General features: G+C 38.5%; 1 protein-coding gene across 5 annotated transcripts in view; it reads left to right on the top strand.

Moving 5' to 3' along the window:
* Positions 1 to 21,458, top strand: part of CCDC102B (coiled-coil domain containing 102B) — a 367,196-nt gene that overhangs the window by 248,194 nt on the left and 97,544 nt on the right. For all 5 annotated transcript variants that reach the window (XM_089304988.1, XM_070050063.2, XM_070050067.2 and 2 more), the window contains one exon: positions 16,311 to 16,481. In XM_089304988.1, the coding sequence (XP_089161114.1) occupies positions 16,311 to 16,481 (171 nt within the window). The remainder of the gene's footprint in view (positions 1 to 16,310; positions 16,482 to 21,458) is intronic.

Genomic DNA, 21,458 nt, shown 5'->3' with positions numbered 1-21,458 from the left:
AAGTATAGAATACTGTTTGGGTAGTAGTTTTACTGTTAATTCTCATAGTACAACACTTTAAGGACAGAGGTCCTACATGTGGAGCAGGTGCACAGTGACTCCCGTTGTTGATTTAACAATTGACACTCTTATTTATGACATCTATAATCACCTGAGGCTTTTGTCATTAGCTGCCAAGGCTATGGAAGCCTCTTGAGTTCGCAAACTCTGATCTTATTTAGACAAGGCCATGGTGAAAGTGGAAGTTCTCTCCTCCCTTCAGAGAAAGGTACCTCCTTCTCTGATGGCCCGTTCTTTCTGCTGGGATCTCATTCACAGAGATCTTTCATTTAGGTCATTTTTTTTATTTTTGCCACAGTGTCTTGGCTTTCCATACCTGTGAAATTCTCATGGGCTTTTTAGCCAGATTCGAATGCCTTAAGGGCTGATTCTGAGGCCAGAGTGCTGTTTAGGGCATTTGCCATTCTGAGTCTGCTGTGTATCCTGTTTCCCATGTAGGATCATTCTCTCCTTTTTAGTTCTATCAATTATTTGTAGACACTGATCTTATTTATGTAATCCCTTTGACACTTAATCCTATCTTTTTGGTCAACTATGAACTGAAATTGATCACTTGGACTAGTGACATGACATTGGTACATGCCACATTGATGGGATTGAATTGGAATCCCCTGGCACATTTCTAGCTCTACCATTAGGGGAATGTCCGAGTGAGCATGTGCTGAACTATTCATCTCTTCCCTCTCTTATTCCCACTGTTATATTTAACAGGGATCACTTTTCAGTTAAATTTAAACAACTAAGAATAATTGTGTGTTAATTAAAGAGTTCAACCAACGGTATTAAGTAGAACAAAAAAAATACTAAAAGGAATATAATAATAAGTTGTTTCTCAACAGTCAGGACAAGGGCTAATCAAAACATTATTTCTATTTTATAACATTCTACATGTTTTGGAATATACAGACTTCACCAATAATATTTCTGTACTTGTTTTAATAAATTTTTTAGCCTTAATGTAATTCACTCCTCCTATTATCCTCAAATAAGGTTGGTACACTTTAACAACTTGGGTTGAATACTTTTGATATGTGTATATAGTTTACCTGAGATCTTGTCATTTCTGCTAGTAACAGCTTTGTGTCTCTAGGTTTTATAGTATTTTCATTATTATTTCAAATTTCTTTTGACTCAAGAATCAATTAGGTTAATTTTCACATTTATAGTCGACACTAAATAGTTTCTTTCATACATGTACATATGCATTAAATATGTATTGACTACTTATTAGAAGAAAGGAGTCTTAAATAGGGGCACAAATAGACATAAGTTCCATGTGAGGCTAAGAAGGAAATGAACAGGTCATATGCAAGATAATGAAGAATAATGTGATGAATAATATTCACACTTGAGTAATCAAAAAAATCTCAGAAGCAATCATATTTAAACTAAGACCTTAATGATAATTAAGATTACCTGAGTGTAGAGCTGTGAAAACTCATTATAGGCAGAAGAAAAGCTCTGTCTACATGCTCCTAGTCAGGAGAGTCAGGAACGGATTTGATGAAATGGAAGAACCATGGAAAGATGAATTCCCAAAGTATCTTCTGGCAGACTTCTTCCATCAGAAATATGCTTAAGGGGTAGGATTGTGGCACAGCAGGATAAGCCACCACGTGTGACACCAGCATCCCACATCCGAGTCCCAGCTGCTCTCTCCCTATCCAGCTTCCTTCTAATATGTCTGGAAGGGCAGCAGGAATGACCTCAGGACTCGAGCCCCTGCCACCCGTGTGAGAGATCTGGATGTAGTTCCTGCTCTTGCCTCTGATCTAGCCCAGCCCTGGCTCTTGTGACTATCTGGGGAATGAACCAGATCTCTCTTTCTCTCTCTCTCTGTCATTGCGACTTTGAAATAAATAAATCTTTTAAAAATATATGCTGAAGAATCTTGACTCTGCATAATGCTAAAATGATTTTCCTTCTCATAAACTAGCTGGGTTTAGAATTTTACATTAGCTTTTGAGTTTTCCTCAGCAACTAAAGGTATACTTTAATAAAATTTCTTATGATGGCATACTACACTTCAACTGTTATTTCATTTCTTTGTGATTTCTTTTCCTCCTAATCTGTGTGTTCATTAATAATCTTTCTCTACCTTTTTCTCCTCAGTTTATTTAATATTTATCCAGGTTTGGATATTTCTATGTACCCTGTTCAAAATTATTTGCAATGACTTTCTCTTTATTACTTTCCCCCATATCATGATCCTACTGTTAATTAGAAAGAAAAAAGAGATGAAAAAAAAAAAGCTATTTTGAGGTTTTCTTAACACAAATACAAAATCTCACTGGGAGAAAATAATTTTTATCTCTATTCCTTACCCCTTACCTCCTGCCCAGCAACATTTGACAGATAATCCATGACCATGACAGCATACGTACCCGCAAATCCTGTGCAGAGTCTAGGGGTGGCAGAGCAGAACGGGAAAGGAGCCTCATCCTGACGGGTTTTGTGCGGATGTTCTACCTGCTCTGCACTGCTGATGCCTAGTCTTGATATCGCTTTAATATATTGAGCAGGCAAAGCCACCAGTCTGCCCCAGTTAACCAGTTTTCTGCTGTGTTTAGCTAATCTGTTCCAAAGTGATTCACATACATTGTGTCATGCAAAGGTCCCAAGTCTGGGCAATTGCTGTGATCTCCATTTTTACAGCTGAGGAAACTGGAACTTTCAAGTTGAAAGTAATTTTTTCTGTATCTTGTTAAAAGCTGAATGTTATTGGGGATATTGGCTAGATAAGACATGCAGGTATACTTGACAAGTATTTTTTGCCCAATTATTGACCTAACTATTGCACTGCATAAATAGAAGGCGGTTCTAATACTTTAGCTCCTCGTACTAATTTAGCATACATGTAAGCATTGTCTCAATCTACACGCTTCCAGAAACAAACTCCCTTTCAGATGAGATTTTGTATCTCTTGATGGAAATGTCTACATGGATGGTCAACCAAAGCCTCCAAACAACATGATGTTAGTTTTCATTGGGCTGATTTAAATAACAGCTTTCCAGTCCTATAGGAAGAAAATTTAATTTTGATTTGTTACTTTCCCTGAGCTAACTACCTGTTTGTGAAACTTTTCTTAGAAAAGTCTCTAATATTTTCCACTGTTATATTTCTCTATCCCTGTTCATTGTTCCATATTTTTTTACCTTGAAAACTATTGCATGTTTTTATTTGAAATCTGTTTCAAATGAGACTTCATTCCACCCACTACCAATTGGAATTATCTTAAAAAGCATGGTTTGGGGACCAGTGCTGTGACATAGTGGGTAAAACCACCATCTGCAGTACCAGCATTTGATATGGGTGCCAGTGGAGTCCCAGCTGCTCCACTTCCGATACAGCTCTCTGCTATGGCCTGGCAAAACTGCAGAGGATAGTCCAAGTGCTTAGGCTCTGACACCCCCATGGGAGACCCAGAAAAAGCTCCTGGCTCCTGCATTTGGACCGGCCCTGCTTCAGCCATTGTGGCCATTTGGGGAGTGAACCAGCTGATGGAAGACCTCTCTCTCTCTCTCTCTACCTCTGCCTCATTGTAACTCTGCCTTTCAAATAAATAAATAAATCTTTAAAAAAGCAACATGGAGCCGGCGCCGTGGCTCAATAGGCTAATCCTCCACCTTGCGGCGCCGGCACACCGGGTTCTAGTCCCGGTTGGGGCGCCGGATTCTGTCCCGGTTGCCCCTCTTCCAGGCCAGCTCTCTGCTATGGCCAGGGAGTGCAGTGGAGGATGGCCCAGGTGCTTGGGCCCTGCACCCCATGGGAGACCAGGAAAAGCACCTGGCTCCTGGCTCCTGCCAGGATCAGCGCGGTGCGCCGGCTGCAGCGGCGGCCATTGGAGGGTGAACCAACGGCAAAGGAAGACCTTTCTCTCTCTGTCTCTCTCTCTCACTGTCCACTCTGCCTGTCAAAAAAAAAAAAAAAAAAAAAAAATAAAAAAGCAACATGATTTGTGTAGTTTTATTCTTTCCTAAAAACTTGGTACTCAGTTGCTTATGGCCTAAATCTCAAGAACCTTAGCATGATATTTAGCAAACTCTTCTAATCTGTATTCAAAATTCATCTCCAAAAAACCTCATATGTTTTTCACCACTTAGTCTTATTTTCTCTCTCTCTCTCTCACTCACTCTCTCTCCCTCCTTCCCTCCCCCCCCCCCACACACGCAAAGCGGGTACTTCGAAAACTTCATGGAAAATGGAATTAAAAGAAAAAATTATCTTCATGAAAAATTTTTGAAATCTATGCACTTTCTCCATAATGTGCGCTTTTAAAGATGTATTTGTTTATTTCAGAGGTAGAGTTACAGACAGATAGAAGGAGAGACAGAGAGGTCTCCATCCACTGGTTCACTCCCCCAGTGGCCACAGTGGCCAGAGCTGGGCAGATCTGAAGCCAGGAGCCAAAAGCTTCTTCCAGGTCTCCCATGTGGGTTCAGGGGCCCAAGAACTTGGGCTATTTTCCACTGCCTTCCCAGGCCATTAGCAGGGAATTGGATCAGAAGTAGAGCAACCAGGACTCGAACTGGTGTCCACATGGGTGCTGATGTCTCAGGTGGAGACAACCTACTATGCCACAGTGCCAGCCCCCATAATATGCATTTACTATGAACTTTTTGAAGATTTTTTGTACATTTAGGAGTGCACTATTGCAGCTTAATGCCCTGTTTTTATCTTGCTTTCTCAGTAAAGTTTCTGTCTTCCTTTTCCACCCATGGCCTTTTTGCTATGACGCTTCATTCTGTGGAATCAATTCCCAAAAGTGACAGCCAGGGACTCTGGATGCTGAAGTACATCTTACTTGGGAAGCAGATTCTGAAAGAGCAGCATGGAGGAAGGGAATCAGGGAATTCATCTGGGTCTCCCACGTGGCTGCAGGACCCGGGCACTTGGACCATCTTCCACGGCTTTCACAGGCACATGAGCAAGGAACTGAATCAGAAGTGGAGCAGCTGGCGTGCAAACCAGTGCCCACATGGGATGCCAGTGCTTCAGCCAGTGGCCTCACCTGCGGCGTCACAGTGCCAGCCCTTGCAGCATTGTTAAATCAACTGGCATGTAAGACTGCCAGTGGACTCTGAGCAAATTGTTTCCAATTGTTCGGGTCCTTCTCCCTCTTAAACACAGTTTGACATAGACTGTGTATTGAATTTCATGTTTTCTACAAGTAAATGCACCATTTTTATGCACATTTGAAATGATAGATGCAGAAACCTCTAATTTTCTATGGATTTTAAAGAAATTAAAATATTGGAATAACACACATAATGATACTTTTAGTTCCTATATGTCATTTGCTTTGCCTTCATGTGAATATGTATATGATTCATTTTACCAGGCTCTCATTAGATGATTTTAAGTTATATGAAAGTGTATTTTAGTTTTGTCAGCTTTCCACAAACAAAATCATTTAAGCAGCCAATACTTGATGCATCAGAAGCACAATTAGCTTTAGGTAGAAATCAATATCCTCATTTATAAGAGCATAAGCTAATGCATGAGTTCATAAGCCACATACAAATTTTAAGACCTTATACCAAATATTTCTCATCATTAGACACTGAGTTAGTAGCTACTGAATTACAGTCTGGTAGGAAAAATAAATTCTAGTTTTCTCTAGCACAGAAGGCTGACTATAGTTTTCAACAACTCATGTATCTCAGAATAGCTAGAGGAGAGGAATTTGAAGTTTCTCAATACACATAAATGCTAATTACCCTGATGTGATCATTAAAAATTGTAATAAATGTATCAAGTTATCTCACTGGACCCCATAAATGTATACAATTATAATTTCAATTAAATCATCTTTAAAAATTATTTATTTATTTATAGGGCAGATTACAGGGAGAGACAGAGATATGTATTTTCCATATGCTGGTTCATCTACAAACGGCCACAGTGGTCGAGGCTTGGCCAGGGCAAAACCAGGAGCTTGGATACCATCTGGGTCTTCCACATCTTTGGCAGGACCCAAAGTAGTTGGGCCACCTTCTGCTGCCTTCCCAGGTATATTAGCAGAGAGTTGGGTTGAAAGTGGAGCAGCTGAGTTCAAAGCAGTGCTCATGTGGCATGCTGCCTTAGTAGGTGATGGCTTGACCTGCTGTCCTACAATACAGTCCCCATCAATTAAAATTTTAAGAGATGAAGTCAATCTTTTTGAGAAATCAATACAATTCCATCAAAACCATAAGTGTACAAAAACATTAAAATATATTAGAATAGGATTTCCTCTAAAGCCCATATGGATATTTTCTATCCTGCTAATTCTTGCTTTAAATGCAAGTCATTAACTCTTCAAATGAACATTCATTTTGAATGCCTTCCAATTATACATCTATAAGCAAGTTAAAGGGAATATAGGTATTCTAGACAATAGCATCAAATACATGGGATTCTGGTGTGTGATCCCAAGTGCTTTGGTCATTTACTGTTATTACGTGGAAGAGAAAATAGAAGTAAGCAAGGGTACCATCACTTTTCCTTTCTGATCACAAATTCAGCAAGAAATGCCTGCATAGTGTCAAAGGCCACGGCTTTGAAAATTAAAGAAGAAATCCATCTTTCTCTAGGAAGTAACATAGGGATAATGATGTTCTGAATTAAGGTATTAAAATGTCAAATAACTTGAGAAATCTGGAAGGCTATTTCTGATATGATTAAAGCCAGACATGTAATACTGTTTTGATGAAATGAAAGTGTAGGAATAGTGTACAATTAGGCTGTGCATAGGCAGTTTGCATAGTCACTCAGAGACTAAGTAGAGAAGATAATACCTTCAGCACAGGATTACAGAATTGGCAGGTGAATTAGAGCAAAGGTGTGTGAAGAAGTAACCTTTAGTAGGTGCTTGGCAAACATGAATCCCTTTCAATTTAAACTGATTAAACATGTTTGCATTAATGAAACAGTGCCTCTTCTTCTAAAAATGAAAATCAGATTTCATTTTCATTTTTATTAAAATGAACATAATCAGAATATGTTTGCCTCTGAATCTGGCTTTGCATGCATTGTATGCAGGTGCTTTCTCACATCTTCTTGTGTGCTGAGGTAAGGCCAGGTCTGCAAACCTTGGTTGTAAGCAGGATTCCCCTGTGCCCAGATATGCATCGAAACTCTGGGAATAAATCTTCCTTGATATTTAAAAGTGATTTAAAGATTCTAAAATATCTCCTCTTCCTCACTGAGATTTCTCACATCTCATCACTTAGTTAGTTACATCTACCTTATTTTTAAAAGAATTATTGATTTATTCAAAAGTCAGTGTTGCAGAGATGGAGAGAGAGAGAGAGAGAGAGAGAGAGAGAGATATATTCCTTCTGTTGGTTCACTCCCCGAATGCTCTCAAATCCAGGACTTGGCCAGACTGAAGCCAGGAGCCAGGAACTCCATCCAGGTCTTCTTCATGAATGGCAGCGGCTCAAGCCCAGGGTCATCATATGCTCCTTCCTTGGTGCATTAGCAGGAAACTGTATCAGGTGCCAAGTAGCTGGGATTCCAATCAGCACACTGATATGATTGCCACCATCACAGGTGGTGGCTTAACCTACTGTGCCACAACACAGGCCCAGTACATCTACCTTCTTAAAATACTTGTAGTCACTGGCAAAAGTAAGCTCACTAGAATTGGCTTAAATCAGGAGCCTCAAACTTTATGCTTAATCAACAATAGTTGGAATGATTCTTAAACCCCAGATTGCTGGACCCAGCCCTTGAGATTCGGATTCAGTAGGTGTTGGATAATATTCCCAAGTGCTGTTCTTGCTGCTCATGTGGACACAGCTCACTTAGTAATGCCCACCTACCTCCTGGGCTTGAGAATAAGTTGACCTTCTCTGAGCAAATGACCAGGCAGCACAGAATGAACGTCAAGACTCTGCTTATAAACAAGACACTTAATTCTGGTAGAATTTGCACTGACAAATAACAGTGCCCTTCTGCCCATCCTCCTTTCTTTCCTCTCACCCCATTTATTCCTTTCCTATATGTACATCTGAAAGATTTTTGATTACTTAAATCTTTTTTTAAAAAACCTAGGTAAATTTTACAAGATTAATGACAAAGCATTGACTCTCTGAAAAATAATTTTGCTAGATCACAAAGGCTTGTTTAAGTAGTTGTAACTAAGTACATAATTCTCAAAACACCATCGTCTTGCAATTTTGTTATAAATCCCCGATTAAACCTTACAGTATTTTGCAGTGATTTCTTTATAAAATTTACTGAAAATTGATCTTTGTAAAAAGTAAGAATGGGAAAGGAAGATGGAGGAGGAAGAAGGGTCAGAGTATGGCTGGGAGGGAGATAGGAGGATAGAATCACCATGTTCGCAAATTTGTATATATTAAATGCATGAGGTTGTATTCCTTAAACAAAATAAAACAAGAGGAAAAAAAAGAAAATGCTTTCTTTAAATGTGCTACTGTCATTCCAAATAATAGAATTGTGTTCCCTATGATACGGTTCCTTGTTAAAAAATAAAGGCATAAAGCCTGACATTTAAAAATCATACTCTGAAGAGAAGAAAGGAGAAATCTGTTTGAATTTTAGAGTTGATTTTTGTTGTAATTCAGTGAGGCACTGTGATGCTGCCACTACCTGCAGTGTGATTGTGTAGATACTGAAGTGGACATGGCCAACCTGTCTGGTCTGAGTGCACAGGTCTTGTTGTCAGTCCGAGTCTGTTCATATCACTCAGGTTTACTCATCAGTTTTTGTAATTCTGATCACTATAGGGGTGGAATTTGTAGGACATCATCGTCTCCTTATTTTGCACTCATGTTGTCAGAGGTTTTTAGAAAGCGAGGGAGCCAGGACAGTGGCTGGTAGACACAGGAGCCTGCCTTTGCATTTTCCTATGCAAGGAAGTCAGAGATTTGTCCACAAGTTCCCGCCCTGCAGTCCCACTCTCCTCCCCTCCCTCAGGCGTTCTTCCTGGTCTCCTGGGAGTGGTAGGCTTCACAGGGACCTGGCAGTTACTATGCCATACCGAAAGTGACTTTGTATCAGCTTTGTTCTTTTTTAAAAAAAATTTAAAAATTTATTGAATTTATTTATTTGAAAGGCAAAAATACATAGGGATGGAAACATAGGGGGAAACATAGGGGGAGCTCCCTACTGGGGTTTGCTCCCCAAATGCCTGCAACCTGCTAAAGCCAGGAGCCTAGAACTCAATTCAGGATCCCATGTGGGTGTCGAGGATCCAATCTCTTGAGTCATCACCTGCTGCTTCCCAGCTGCACATTAGCAGAAAGCCAAAAACAGGGGATAGATTTCAATTCCAGGCACTCTGGTATGGGATGGTAGCATCCCAAGTCACGTCTTAAACATTGTGCCAAACCCCTACCATCCTACTGTTTCTTAGAATATCATTATTTACCACTTTACGGTAGCATTTGCTTGGCCTAATACAATATTTTGGGGATATCTCCACACCATTGTACAGATCCCCTTATTTCCAGTTTTTCCCTATTAATAAGAAGATAATAGTTGTAATTATATCTTACACACTTGTTTTACACAATTATATGCGTATCTATAGAACACATTCCTACAAATAGAATGACATGATGGGGTCAGAGTTGATGTGCATTTTGAATGTGAAGGAACAGTCTTGATTTCAGTGTTTGCCCATGGATGAATCCATCTTTCTATACATTTTACCTGCAGAATATTTTTATTATACTTAGCCTCTGTCAGTCAGAGGCCTTGAGAAGTGGTATCTTGATAGTTTCAATTAGGTTTTCCATTTTTGATCATTGTTGATGCATGCTCACCTGTTGGAAATAACAGAGAGATCTGTGAACTATTTATCACCTGTCCCCAGTGGTGTCCTCATGCTAGACTCTCCTGCATTAGCACAGCCAGCAGGTTGAAATCAAGCAACCAAAAAGAACATTTGCCTCACAACAGGGATCCCTGGTGTTGCTCTTTTATGGTCCCCCTCACATCCTTCCTGACCCCTCCTGCCCCATCCTAAACTCTCACTCTCTACCTTGATGATTGTGTCAGATCCAACAGGATTGTTATAAAGTAAGAACTGCATTTTCAAAGTTAAAAGATGAACACTTTTCTGAATTCACAAATATGTCCTTAAGAAAACATTAAAAAATGAAGCTCTGTGTTTCCAAGACTCTCTGGTATTCTCAGTCTGGGGACTCAAGAGGGAAAACGGATGATGTACAGAAAGTGAAGAGTTGGTGGTGTGCTTAAAGAGGATAATATAAACAGTGGTGATGAAATGTATGTACGCACATGAAATTGCATGAGAGTGTTCAGTTTCCTGACACTGAATTCAAGCCACTGTAAGTTAAATATCATCTGCAAATATTCCATGAATTGATAGTTTCTCCCCTATTTTTAGTGAAGTTGTGATTTTCCCATGTTAAATATGTAGTCTGTTTTCTTTCCCATAAATTCTGCCCCTTTAAATTGTATATCCAGACAGTTTATGAAGACTTGATGTGATTCTTTGTACAGTAACAGACTTGCCTCTGGCTACATTTTCTGTGTATAACTTGTTTTATTCTATTATATTTGAATTGTGTACTTATTGTGATTACATTCATCATTTTATGAACTCATGACTTGAGATCATACTTAGGAAAACCTATTTGGTGATTAAATCAAACACAAATATTTTTTTCTTCTATTATTTTCTAGTCTTCCTTTTTTTTTTAACTTTTGGATCTGTGATTCTTCAATACTAGTATTACTCTTTTTTTATCTTTTATTTAATGAATATAAATTTCAAAGTACGACTCATGGGTTACAATGGCTTCACCCCCCATACCGTCCCTCCCACCCACAACCCTCCCCTTTCCCACTTCCTCTCCCCTTCCATTCACATCAAGATTCATTTTCGATTATCTTAAAATACAGAAGATCAGCTTAGTATACCTTAAGTAAGGATTTCAACAGTTTGCTCCCACACAGAAACATAAAGTGAAAAATAATAGATGATTTTTTTTAAATGATGATGAAATCAGATCAGACATATTGTCATGTTTAATCCCAGTGAGAGTCAAGTTGGGAATTGATAATTTCTTTTTTTTTTTTTTTTACAGAAGATCAGTTTAGTGTACATTAAGTAAAGATTTCAATCGTTTGCACCCCCATAGAAACACAAAGTGAAATATACTGTTTGAGTACTTGTTATAGCATTAAGCCTCAGTGTACAGCACATTAAGGACAGAGATCCTACATGAGGAGTAAGTGCACAGTGATTCCTGTTGTTGACTTTACAAATTGACACTCCTGTTTATGGCATCAGTAATCTCCCTATGCACCAGTCATGAGTTTCCAAGGCTATGGAAGCCCCTTGAGTTCTCCGACTCTTATCTTGTTTAGACACGGTCATAGTCAAAGTGGAGGTTCTCTCCTCCCTTCAGAGAAAGGCACCTCCCTCTTGAAGACCTGTTCTTTCCACTGGGATCTCACTCACAGAGATTTTTTGCCAGAGTGTCTTGGCTTTCCATGCCTGAAATACTCTCATGGGCTTTTCAGCCAGATCCGAGTGCCTTTAGGGCTGATTCTGAGGCCAGAGTGCTATTTAGGACATCTGCCATTCTATGAGTCTGCTGAGTATCTCACTTCCCATGTTGGATCACTCTCCCCTTTATTTATTCTATCGGTTAGTGTTAGCAGATACTAGACTTGTTTATGTGCTCCCTTTGACTCTTAGTTCTTTCATTATGATCAATTGTGAACTGAAATTGATCACTTGAATATTGAGATGGCATTGGCACATGCCACCTTGATGGGATTGAATTGGAATCCCCTGGTATGTTTCCAACTCTACCAATTGGGGCAAGTCAGCCCGAGCATGCCCCAAATTATACATCTCTTCCCTCTCTTATTCCCACTCTTATGTTTAACAGGGATCACATTTCAGTTAATTTTCAACACTTAAGAATAACTGCGTGATAATTACAGAATTAAACCAGTCATATTAAGTAGAACAGACAAAAAAAATACTATGAGGGATAATGTATTAAGTTGTCCATTAGCAGTCAGGGCTATGCTGATCAAGTCACCATTTCTCATAGTGTCCATTTCACTTCAGGAGGTTTCCTTTTTGGTGTTCAGTCAGTTGTCACCGATCAGGGAGAACATATGGTATTTGTCCCTTTGGGACTGGCTTATTTCACTCAGCATGATGTGTTCCAGATTCCTCCATTTTGTTGCAAATGACTGGATTTCGTTGTTTCTTACTGCGGTATAGTATTCTAAAGAGTACATATCCCATAATTTCTTTATCCAGTCTATCGTTGATGGGCATTTAGGTTGGTTCCAGGTCTTGGCTATTGTGAATTGTGCTGCAATAAACATTAGGGTGCAGACCGCTTTTTTGTTTATCAATTTAAACTCCTTTGGGTAAATTCCAAGGAGTGGGATGGCTGGGTCGAATGGTAGGGTTATATTCAGGTTTCTGAGGAATCTCCAGACTGTTTTCCATAGTGGCTTGACCAGTTTGCATTCCCACCAACAGTGGGTTAGTGTCCCCTTTTCCCCACATCCTCGCCAGCATCTGTTGTTGGTAGATTTCTGTATGTGAGCCATTCTAACCGGGGTGAGGTGAAACCTCATTGTGCTTTTGATTTGCATTTCCCTGATTGCTAGTGACCTTGAACATTTTTTCATGTGCCTGTTGGCCATTTGGATTTCCTCTTTTGAAAAATGTCTATTGAAGTCCTTGGCCCATCTCTTAAGTGGGTTGTTGGTTTTGTTTTTGTGGAGTTTCTTGATCTCTTTGTAGATTCTGGTTATTAACCCTTTATCTGTTGCATAGTTTGCAAATATTTTTTCCCATTCTGTCGGTTGTCTCTTCACTCTCCTGACTGTTTCTTTTGCAGTACAGAAACTTCTCAATTTGATGCAATCCCAATAGTTGATTTTGGCTTTGACTGTCTGTGCCTCCAGGGTCTATTCCAGAAATTCTTTGCCTGTGCCAATATCTTGAAGGGTTTCTCCAATGTTCTCTAATAACTTAATGGTGTCAGGACGTAGATTTAGGTCTTTAATCCACGTTGAGTGGATTTTTGTGTAAGGTGTAAGGTAGGGGTCTTGCTTCATGCTTCTGCACGTGGAAATCCAGTTTTCCCAGCACCATTTATTGAATAGACTGTCCTTGCTCCAGGAATTAGTTTTAGATCCTTGATCAAATATAAGTTGGCTGTAGATGTTTGGATTGGTTTCTGGTGTTTCAATTCTGTTCCATTGGTCTATCCATCTGTTTCTGTACCAGTACCATGCTGTTTTGATTACAACTGCCCTGTAGTATGTCCTGAAGTCTGGTATTGTGATGCCTCCGGCTTTGTTTACATCTACATACTTCACATTCTTCTCAGCAGCGCATGGAACCTTCTCTAGGATTGATCACATACTAGGCCATAAAGCAAGTCTCAGCAAATTTAAAAGAATTAGAATCATACCATGCAGCTTCTCAGACCACAGCGGGATGAAGCTGGAAATTAGCAACTCAGGAAACCCCAGAAAGTATGCAAACACATGGAGACTGAACAACATGCTCCTGAATGAACACTGGGTCATTCAAGAAATCAAAAGAGAAATCAAAAACTTTCTGGAAGTAAATGAAGACAACAACACAACATATCAAAACTTATGGGATACAGCAAAAGCAGTATTGAGAGGCAAATTTATAGCAATAGGTGCCTATATCAAGAAATTGGAAAGGTACCAAATAAATGAGCTTTCAGCGCACCTCAAGGATCTAGAAAAACTGCAGCAAACCAAACCCAAATCTAGTAGGAGAAGAGAAATAATTAAAACCAGAGAAGAAATTAACAGGATTGAATCCAAAAAAACATTACAAAAAATCAGCCAAGCGAGAAGCTGGTTTTTTGAAAAAATAAACAAAATTGACACACCATTGGCCCAACTAACTAAAAAAAGAAGAGAAAAGACCCAAATCAATAAAATCAGAGATGAAAAAGGAAACGTAACAACAGACACCACAGAAATAAAAAGAATCATCAGAAATTACTACAAGGACCTGTATACCAGCAAACAGGAAAACCTATCAGAAATGGATAGATTCCTGGACACATGCAATCTACCAAAATTGAACCATGAAGACATCGAAAACCTAAATAGACCCATAAGTGAGACAGAAATTGAAACAGTAATAAAGGCCCTCCCAACAAAGAAAAGCCCAGGACCAGATGGATTCACTGCTGAATTCTACCAGACGTTTAAAGAAGAACTAACTCCAATTCTTCTCAAACTATTCAGAACAATCGAAAAATAGGGAATCCTCCCAAATTCTTTCTATGAAGCCAGCATCACCTTAATCCCTAAACCTAAAAAAGATGCAGCACTGAAGGAAAATTACAGACCAATATCCCTGATGAACATAGATGCAAAAATCCTCAATAAAATTCTGGCCAATAGAATACAACAACACATCAGGAAAATCATCCACCCAGACCAAGTGGGATTCATCCCTGGTATGCAGGGATGGTTCAACATTCGCAAATCAATCAATGTGATTCACCACATTAACAGACTGCAGAAGAAAAACCATATGGTTATCTCAATTGATGCAGAGAAAGCATTTGATAAAATTCAACACCCTTTCATGATGAAAACTCTAAGCAAATTGGGTATAGAAGGAACATTCCTCAATATAATCAAAGCAATTTATGAAAAACCCACAGCCAGCATCCTATTGAATGGGGAAAAGTTGGAAGCATTTCCACTGAAATCTGGCACCAGGCAGGGATGCCCACTCTCACCACTGCTATTTAACATAGTTCTGGAAGTTTTAGCCAGAGCCATCAGACAAGAAAAAGAAATCAAAGGAATACAAATCAAGAAGGAAGAAGTCAAACTATCCCTCTTTGCAGACGATATGATTCTGTACTTAGAGGATCCAAAGAACTCTACTAAGAGACTATTGGAACTCATAGAGGAGTTTGGCAAAGTGGCAGGATATAAAATCAATGCACAAAAATCAACAGCCTTTGTATACACAAGCAATGCCATGACTGAGAAAGAACTGCTAAGATCAATCCCATTCACAATAGCTACAAAAACAATCAAATACCTTGGAATAAACTTAACCAAGGACGTTAAAGATCTCTACGATGAAAATTACAAAACCTTAAAGAAAGAAATAGAAGAGGATACCAAAAAATGGAAAAATCTTCCATGCTCATGGATTGGAAGAATCAACATCATCAAAATGTCCATTCTCCCAAAAGCAATTTATAGATTCAATGCAATCCCAATCAAGATACCAAAGACATTCTTCGCAGATCTAGAAAAAATGATGCTGAAATTCATATGGAGGCACAAGAGACCTCGAATAGCTAAAGCAATCTTGTACAATACTAGTATTACTCTTGATATAGATGTAAAAATAGATCCCATTTTCACTGTGTTACACTATGCATCATAGATTAGACCATTCTTTGCACCTCCACTTGTCAAGTACTATGTTAGTCTTTTTTAGGCAATCAAACAAATATTCTTTGTTCTCCTTATAGTATTATAATATAAGGAGGATCTAGAGGTAATATTTTTTCTTTATAGTTTTGATAAAGGAATTCTCTAGAATGACAGCACTTTTGATTTTACTTTGCAACTTTTAACTATAATTGAAAAAATCTTTATTAGTAATATAAGGTCAATGGTTGTAACCTGTTAATTCATATCATGTATGGCGGTAAGTATAACAAAATTGATTGGCAGTCCAATCACTTTGTGATGGATTTATGTTTCTTTCCCACATGAGCGCCCGTTACTTCAGATCTCTGCTATGGTCTCATAAGAAGCAGCAGGTGACCACATGATTATAGCAGCCCAAATCTTTCCCCTTCAGAAAAGTATTAAAAGCATATAGTGGTTGACATTTAATACTTCTGCTGACTGAATAGATAAGCAGCTGTTTTTCATATTTTATTATATTTTCATTCTACATTTCTGAAAATATGATTCTTTTTTAGAAAACGTAGATTAAAAACTGTTTTTTTTGTATAGTGGCAGAAGATCATTTACTCTACACCATAACCTGATGATGCATTTTTAGCCACGTACAAATACCCTTCTTTTTAGAGTTATGTACTAATTAAATATTTAGTTACAGAAATTTTAGAGTTGCAGAGAAAAGGATCGACGCTTCTGAATTCTTCCTAAACTGTGTTTCTTCTTGTCAAAAACCTGCTATTCTTCTGACTTTATCAGAGTGGACTATACATATGTAATCCCTGTTTTCTCTTGAAAGGAACTGTTGGACCTTCAGCATGCCTACTACGAACTGAGCAGACAGTACCAGGCAAAAACGGCAGAGCTGACTCACGCAAACCACCTAGTGGGTCAACATGAGGCGGAAGAAGAGAAACTGAGATTTCAAGTGGAGGAGTTGAAACAGGGACTCAACCGAAAAGAAGCTGAGGTACTTTGTGAGTGAGGGCATGCTGAACAGCCTCAAAGTAGCATATTACAGCATATGGAATTCATTTCTCTTTATTAATATATGGCATTCAACGGGTTAAAATCTTTACATTTTAATGACTAAAACCATTTTAAAATGTTAAGAAGGAAAAGGATTGTAAGAATAATGTGCACATTTGTGCCGCTATTTCTGAGTATACTCCATAGCTTCCTTGTTTTAGCATAGTCCTTTGTGTGTATTTCTCTGAACATGGGCACACTATCATTAATGCAGATCATTTTATTTTATTTTAAAACTTAAGCATATATCAGAGAAATGTGATATATATGTGTGATGATATGTATTATCCCCAGGGTTCTGTGGTGTTTAAGAAAATTTAGGTATTTCATTTTGTCATGTAAGATCAACTAGTTAATGCCTTATGGAATATAGGGGATATTTCAGAAATTTCTGGAAAGTAGACATCACATTGTAACATCCTGACAGCACACCTGTGAGTAGGGTGTGGATTCAGTTGCAGTTACAAACAACAAAGAGAGTTGTTTAAAAAAAAAGTCTCAAATGTCAGTGTGATTGTGGGGCTGTCACCACATGGCAGTACTTATGTCAGATGGTGTTCCCGTCACTGCATCTGTTCCTGTTGGACAACTTTTGAGGCAAAAAACATTAGTTCCCTGGATAGAAAGATTGTTTTCATATGATGCCAAACAATTGGAAATCTAAAAAGAAAAAAAAGCTGAATTATTTTTTCATGGAGTAATTTCATAATAGAACACATTTCATATTCCAAAAGTTAGTTTTTAATCAACACTGTTAAAATTGAACAAACTTGATTTCCTTCTCTTGTAGCATCACATAGAAAATGGAATCATTCCAGCAATGAGACTCATGTATTTCCCTCAGTTCTTGCAATGCTATTTTGTCTGCAGCTTCTGTTCTCTCCAGGCCTCTTTTCTATAAAGATGTGTATGCACTGTGTAAGGATATTCATTTGTAGGGGTACTGCCCTGGAGTATAGTAGAAAGGCTCAGGAGAATGTTTCTAGGTTTTTGTTTGTCCAGAGTCCTCGTTCTTGTGAAGTTTTAACATGCAAGTGTTTGTCGGGGAGCGGTAGGAAAAGAACCTTTGAATTGGTGAATACAGGTTTTAAGAAGTTGCAACTATCAGTAGCAATATGGTACTATTTTCTAGGGCTTGTGGAATACTAGTCCTCAAAGATTTGATTCAAGAGTCTAATGGAATAAATTTAAAAATTAGCTATAAGAGCCGGCGCCGTGGCTCAATAGGCTAATCCTCCGCCTTGCGGCGCCGGCACACCGGGTTCTGTCCCGGTCAGGGCGCCGGATTCTGTCCCGGTTGCCCCTCTTCCAGGCCAGCTCTCTGCTATGGCCAGGGAGTGCAGTGGAGGATGGCCCAGGTGCTTGGGCCCTGCACCCCATGGGAGACCAGGAAAAGCACCTGGATCCTGGCTCCTGCCATCGGATCAGCGCGGTGCGCCGGCTGCAGCGGCGGCCATTGGAGGGTGAACCAACGGCAAAGGAAGACCTTTCTCTCTGTCTCTCTCTCACACTGTCCACTCTGCCTGTCAAAAAAAAAATAAATAAAAAAAAAATAAAAAAATAAAAATTAGCTATAAAAAAGGTAAAAAGAGATTGAAAAATAATAGATAAATCTGTGTTCTTAAGAATACTCCTCCATGTAGGGTTACAGGATAATACTTCAAAAAGTACATGGAAATGGAATTAAAAGATCAGTTTATTTGTGTGCAAAAATATGAAATTAATGCATTTTTTCAGAAAATGCATTTTTTACAAATTCATGAAGATCTTCTCATTGTTCTCATCGGTGTCAGGGTTGGCTACATCGCGTTTGTTTTGCCAGTGCCTTATCAGAAAAGCCATGCAGGCCAGTTGCTGTCAGACGCGTTGAGGGCCAACACAAGCTCCTGGCCAGCTCCTTTTCTGATGTGCACTTTCTTCATCTCTCAGATCCTGAGACTCCTCCAAAGCAGACATTATTCTTTCTGCATGGATCCTGAAGTGGAGGGTTCATGACCTACAGTGCAACCCACATGGGGAAAACCAATACAGTTATGTGCTGTATAACAATGCTTTCATTAACAAACCTTCACATTTATGACAGTGGTCCTCAAATATTATAGCAGATCTGTGAGTTTCCTATCACCTTATCATATCCTAGCTGTTGTAAGGTAATATTGGAGCACATCACTCAAGCATTTGTGGTGTAATCAAGCCTGCACTACTACTCCTATAAAAGTATAGTGCATACAACCATGTACAATACACCATACTTGTTAATAGTAACAAATGGCTGTTATTGATGTATTTATTTACTAAGCTATTATTTTTATTGTAATTTTTATGGTCTCCTCCTACTGCCACATATGTTTTAAAACTTTAAAACACTGTATCATGTTACAATGACGGCAGCCTCACATATCTCTTGGTTGCATAGAGAGACCACCTTGAGTGAATGACCTCTACAATCTAGGTTTGTGCCAAAACTCTCCTTGATCACTTAATATGACAAATTCATTACAAAATCACTTAATATTATGTATCAGAATATATCCCAATCGTTAGGTGACACCTGACTTCACTTGCTGTCCTAAGCCACTGAGACATTGGAGTTGTTTCTTACTGCAAAAAATTTAGTGGAAGCTGATTGGTGCAGTCATAAAAATAGTAAAGAAATTTTTAAAATATATGGCGATGACTACAGTGTCTGAAGTAGGTGGTGAGAAAATGTATTGGGAGCTAGAATGACAAAAACCCATTTTGTGTAGTAGTGCAACATTTGGTGCTGCATTCATTTCCTGTAGTCCCTGCAAGGCAAATGATGTACAACATGCGCTTGCAGTTTTTAGGTGAAGAGCTGCAAACTAATATTTCTCATTTTCTGTTTGTGCCTTTGACAAATACCTAAAGAAAGATGAACTCAAAATAATTGTGGAGTTTTCAAAGAGATATGTAAGGTAATACAGAAATTTAAGTTGTTCTGCCACTGCAAGCATAGTAAAACACATTTGACTTTCATTTCCAAATGAAAAACTATTAAGACTGAGGATGCCCTTAAAAGTAAAGGTCAATTAAAATTGACCTTTGCAGCAAAGACTATATCAGCGCAATGGTGTGGACATCAAGTCTGTTATTAAAACTCTGAATCTGTTAAGATAGGGCCCTATAAATCCTTTGAGCTGAACAAAATGGTTTACAGAGAAGAGAATGAGATTGTGCTTCTACCAGAACCTCTCGTAATTCAAGGTAACTACAAGCAGAGCAGAGGCTATGGAATATCACCAGAAGATCTGTGGGTGTGAAAAACCTGTGGAATTTACTGGAATCATATAGAAGAAAAGTCTTTGTGTGGCAGTTGAATTGACAAGTGAGTTTCTAGCCTGGAATACAAAGTGACTCGTTTCTCTAGGTTTGAAATCATATGTTTTCCCTTCAAAGTTTTAATGAGAACGAAGCTACCTGAGTGTACTATCGAAAGTCTGAGAATATTCTCAAGAGGCCATCCTGATGTGGCTCCAGTATACAGTAAGGATCTCCTAGACAACAGAGCTAAGGACCATTGAAAGCTGTGGAACAGAAAACTATCTCCAGGGAGCAGAGCTGGGCCAAATTAAGCAACGTTTTCCATGGGCAGTGTGTGTATCCCTTGTAACATCTGCCAAGTTAGATCTCAGAATGCTTTTCTATTTTCTCTTTCCACATGCAAATGTTTTGTAGTATTTTCTAGTTTTAGTTTCACTATAGTATTGTGTGTCTGTGTGTGAGAGAGAGAGCGAGAGCGCATGCCTATGTGTGTGCAAGGGAGGTAGAGAGGGAGGTATTCAGGGAGGAAGAGAAGGAGGGAGGGAGAGAGAGAAATGAATGAATGAATCACTGATCATTCCTGTGGGAGGAATATTTTTCCCAAGCAGAAATGGTGGACATGGTCCTGTGACTAGTCTCGAAAATGGATTTTGTGCATCTTTCCAACAGAATCTTTAGGAATCCTAGTTGCATATGGAAAAATATTTGGACATATTTCATCATGGAAGCCTAGAAATAGATGCATTGGAATAATATTTAATATAAAAACTATTTCAGTGCTCTGCACCTGTGCTCATAGTCAATCAGGAGATTGACCCAAAACACTGTCAGTGCACATGAGTATTTGTAATCTGGATTATTTGAAGATTTTAGGACTTCAGTCTTTCTCTAATTGGAAGTCACCATTGTTTGGGCTGTTGAGAACAAAATTACTCATCATGAAAACAAGATTTTGCTTTGGATAGCAATCAACATTTCTACACTTTGACCTATCATTGAGAAGAAAAGAAAATTATGTCAGTTTCAGTGCTGAGCTATTATTGTAGCAAATTCTTCAAATTGCAATTAGGGTTTAATTGGAACTGTCAAATGCAAAGTTTCCAACTCCCACAAGTCAACAGATTTTGAGTAAATGAAAATGAGTTATTAATCCTCTGTACTGTGCAAAGAATAAAAATGCTTGGATCTGTAGAAGAAAATTCAGGGTCTTATTAAACAAATAAGCAAATTAAAACATTCACTTTGAGTTATTCTTCTAAATCAAATTTACAAAAAAACCAGATATATGTTAGAAAGTAAACATTCATTTCTCATCATTTCATTGAAGTCTATGACTATTATATCATATGACAAAATTAGAGACTTCATTACTGTAGTATAGGACTATTTACATGTCTACTTAAATTATCAAAGTTACTAACAACTTGAATAAATGTGACAAAAAATAATATAATGAAAAATATAATGATGCAGTAAGCAAAGGTTTTAGAGGCAGAAATATAAATTGAACTGAAAAGGTTGCCTTTTCTCTCTAAGAAGCAGTGAATACACCATTCGCAATTATAAAAATTCACAAGTACTATATACCATACAGCTGGTCTTGGAAAGACTAAATCATAGAATAAGATAAGGTTTG

Source organism: Oryctolagus cuniculus, chromosome 10, assembly GCF_051225735.1.
Source record: "Oryctolagus cuniculus isolate XC-2025 breed Fujian yellow rabbit chromosome 10, ASM5122573v1, whole genome shotgun sequence".
Taxonomy (NCBI): domain Eukaryota; kingdom Metazoa; phylum Chordata; class Mammalia; order Lagomorpha; family Leporidae; genus Oryctolagus; species Oryctolagus cuniculus.
Note: the sequence above shows the minus strand (reverse complement) of the source record. Positions and strands in the feature narration are given on the sequence as shown.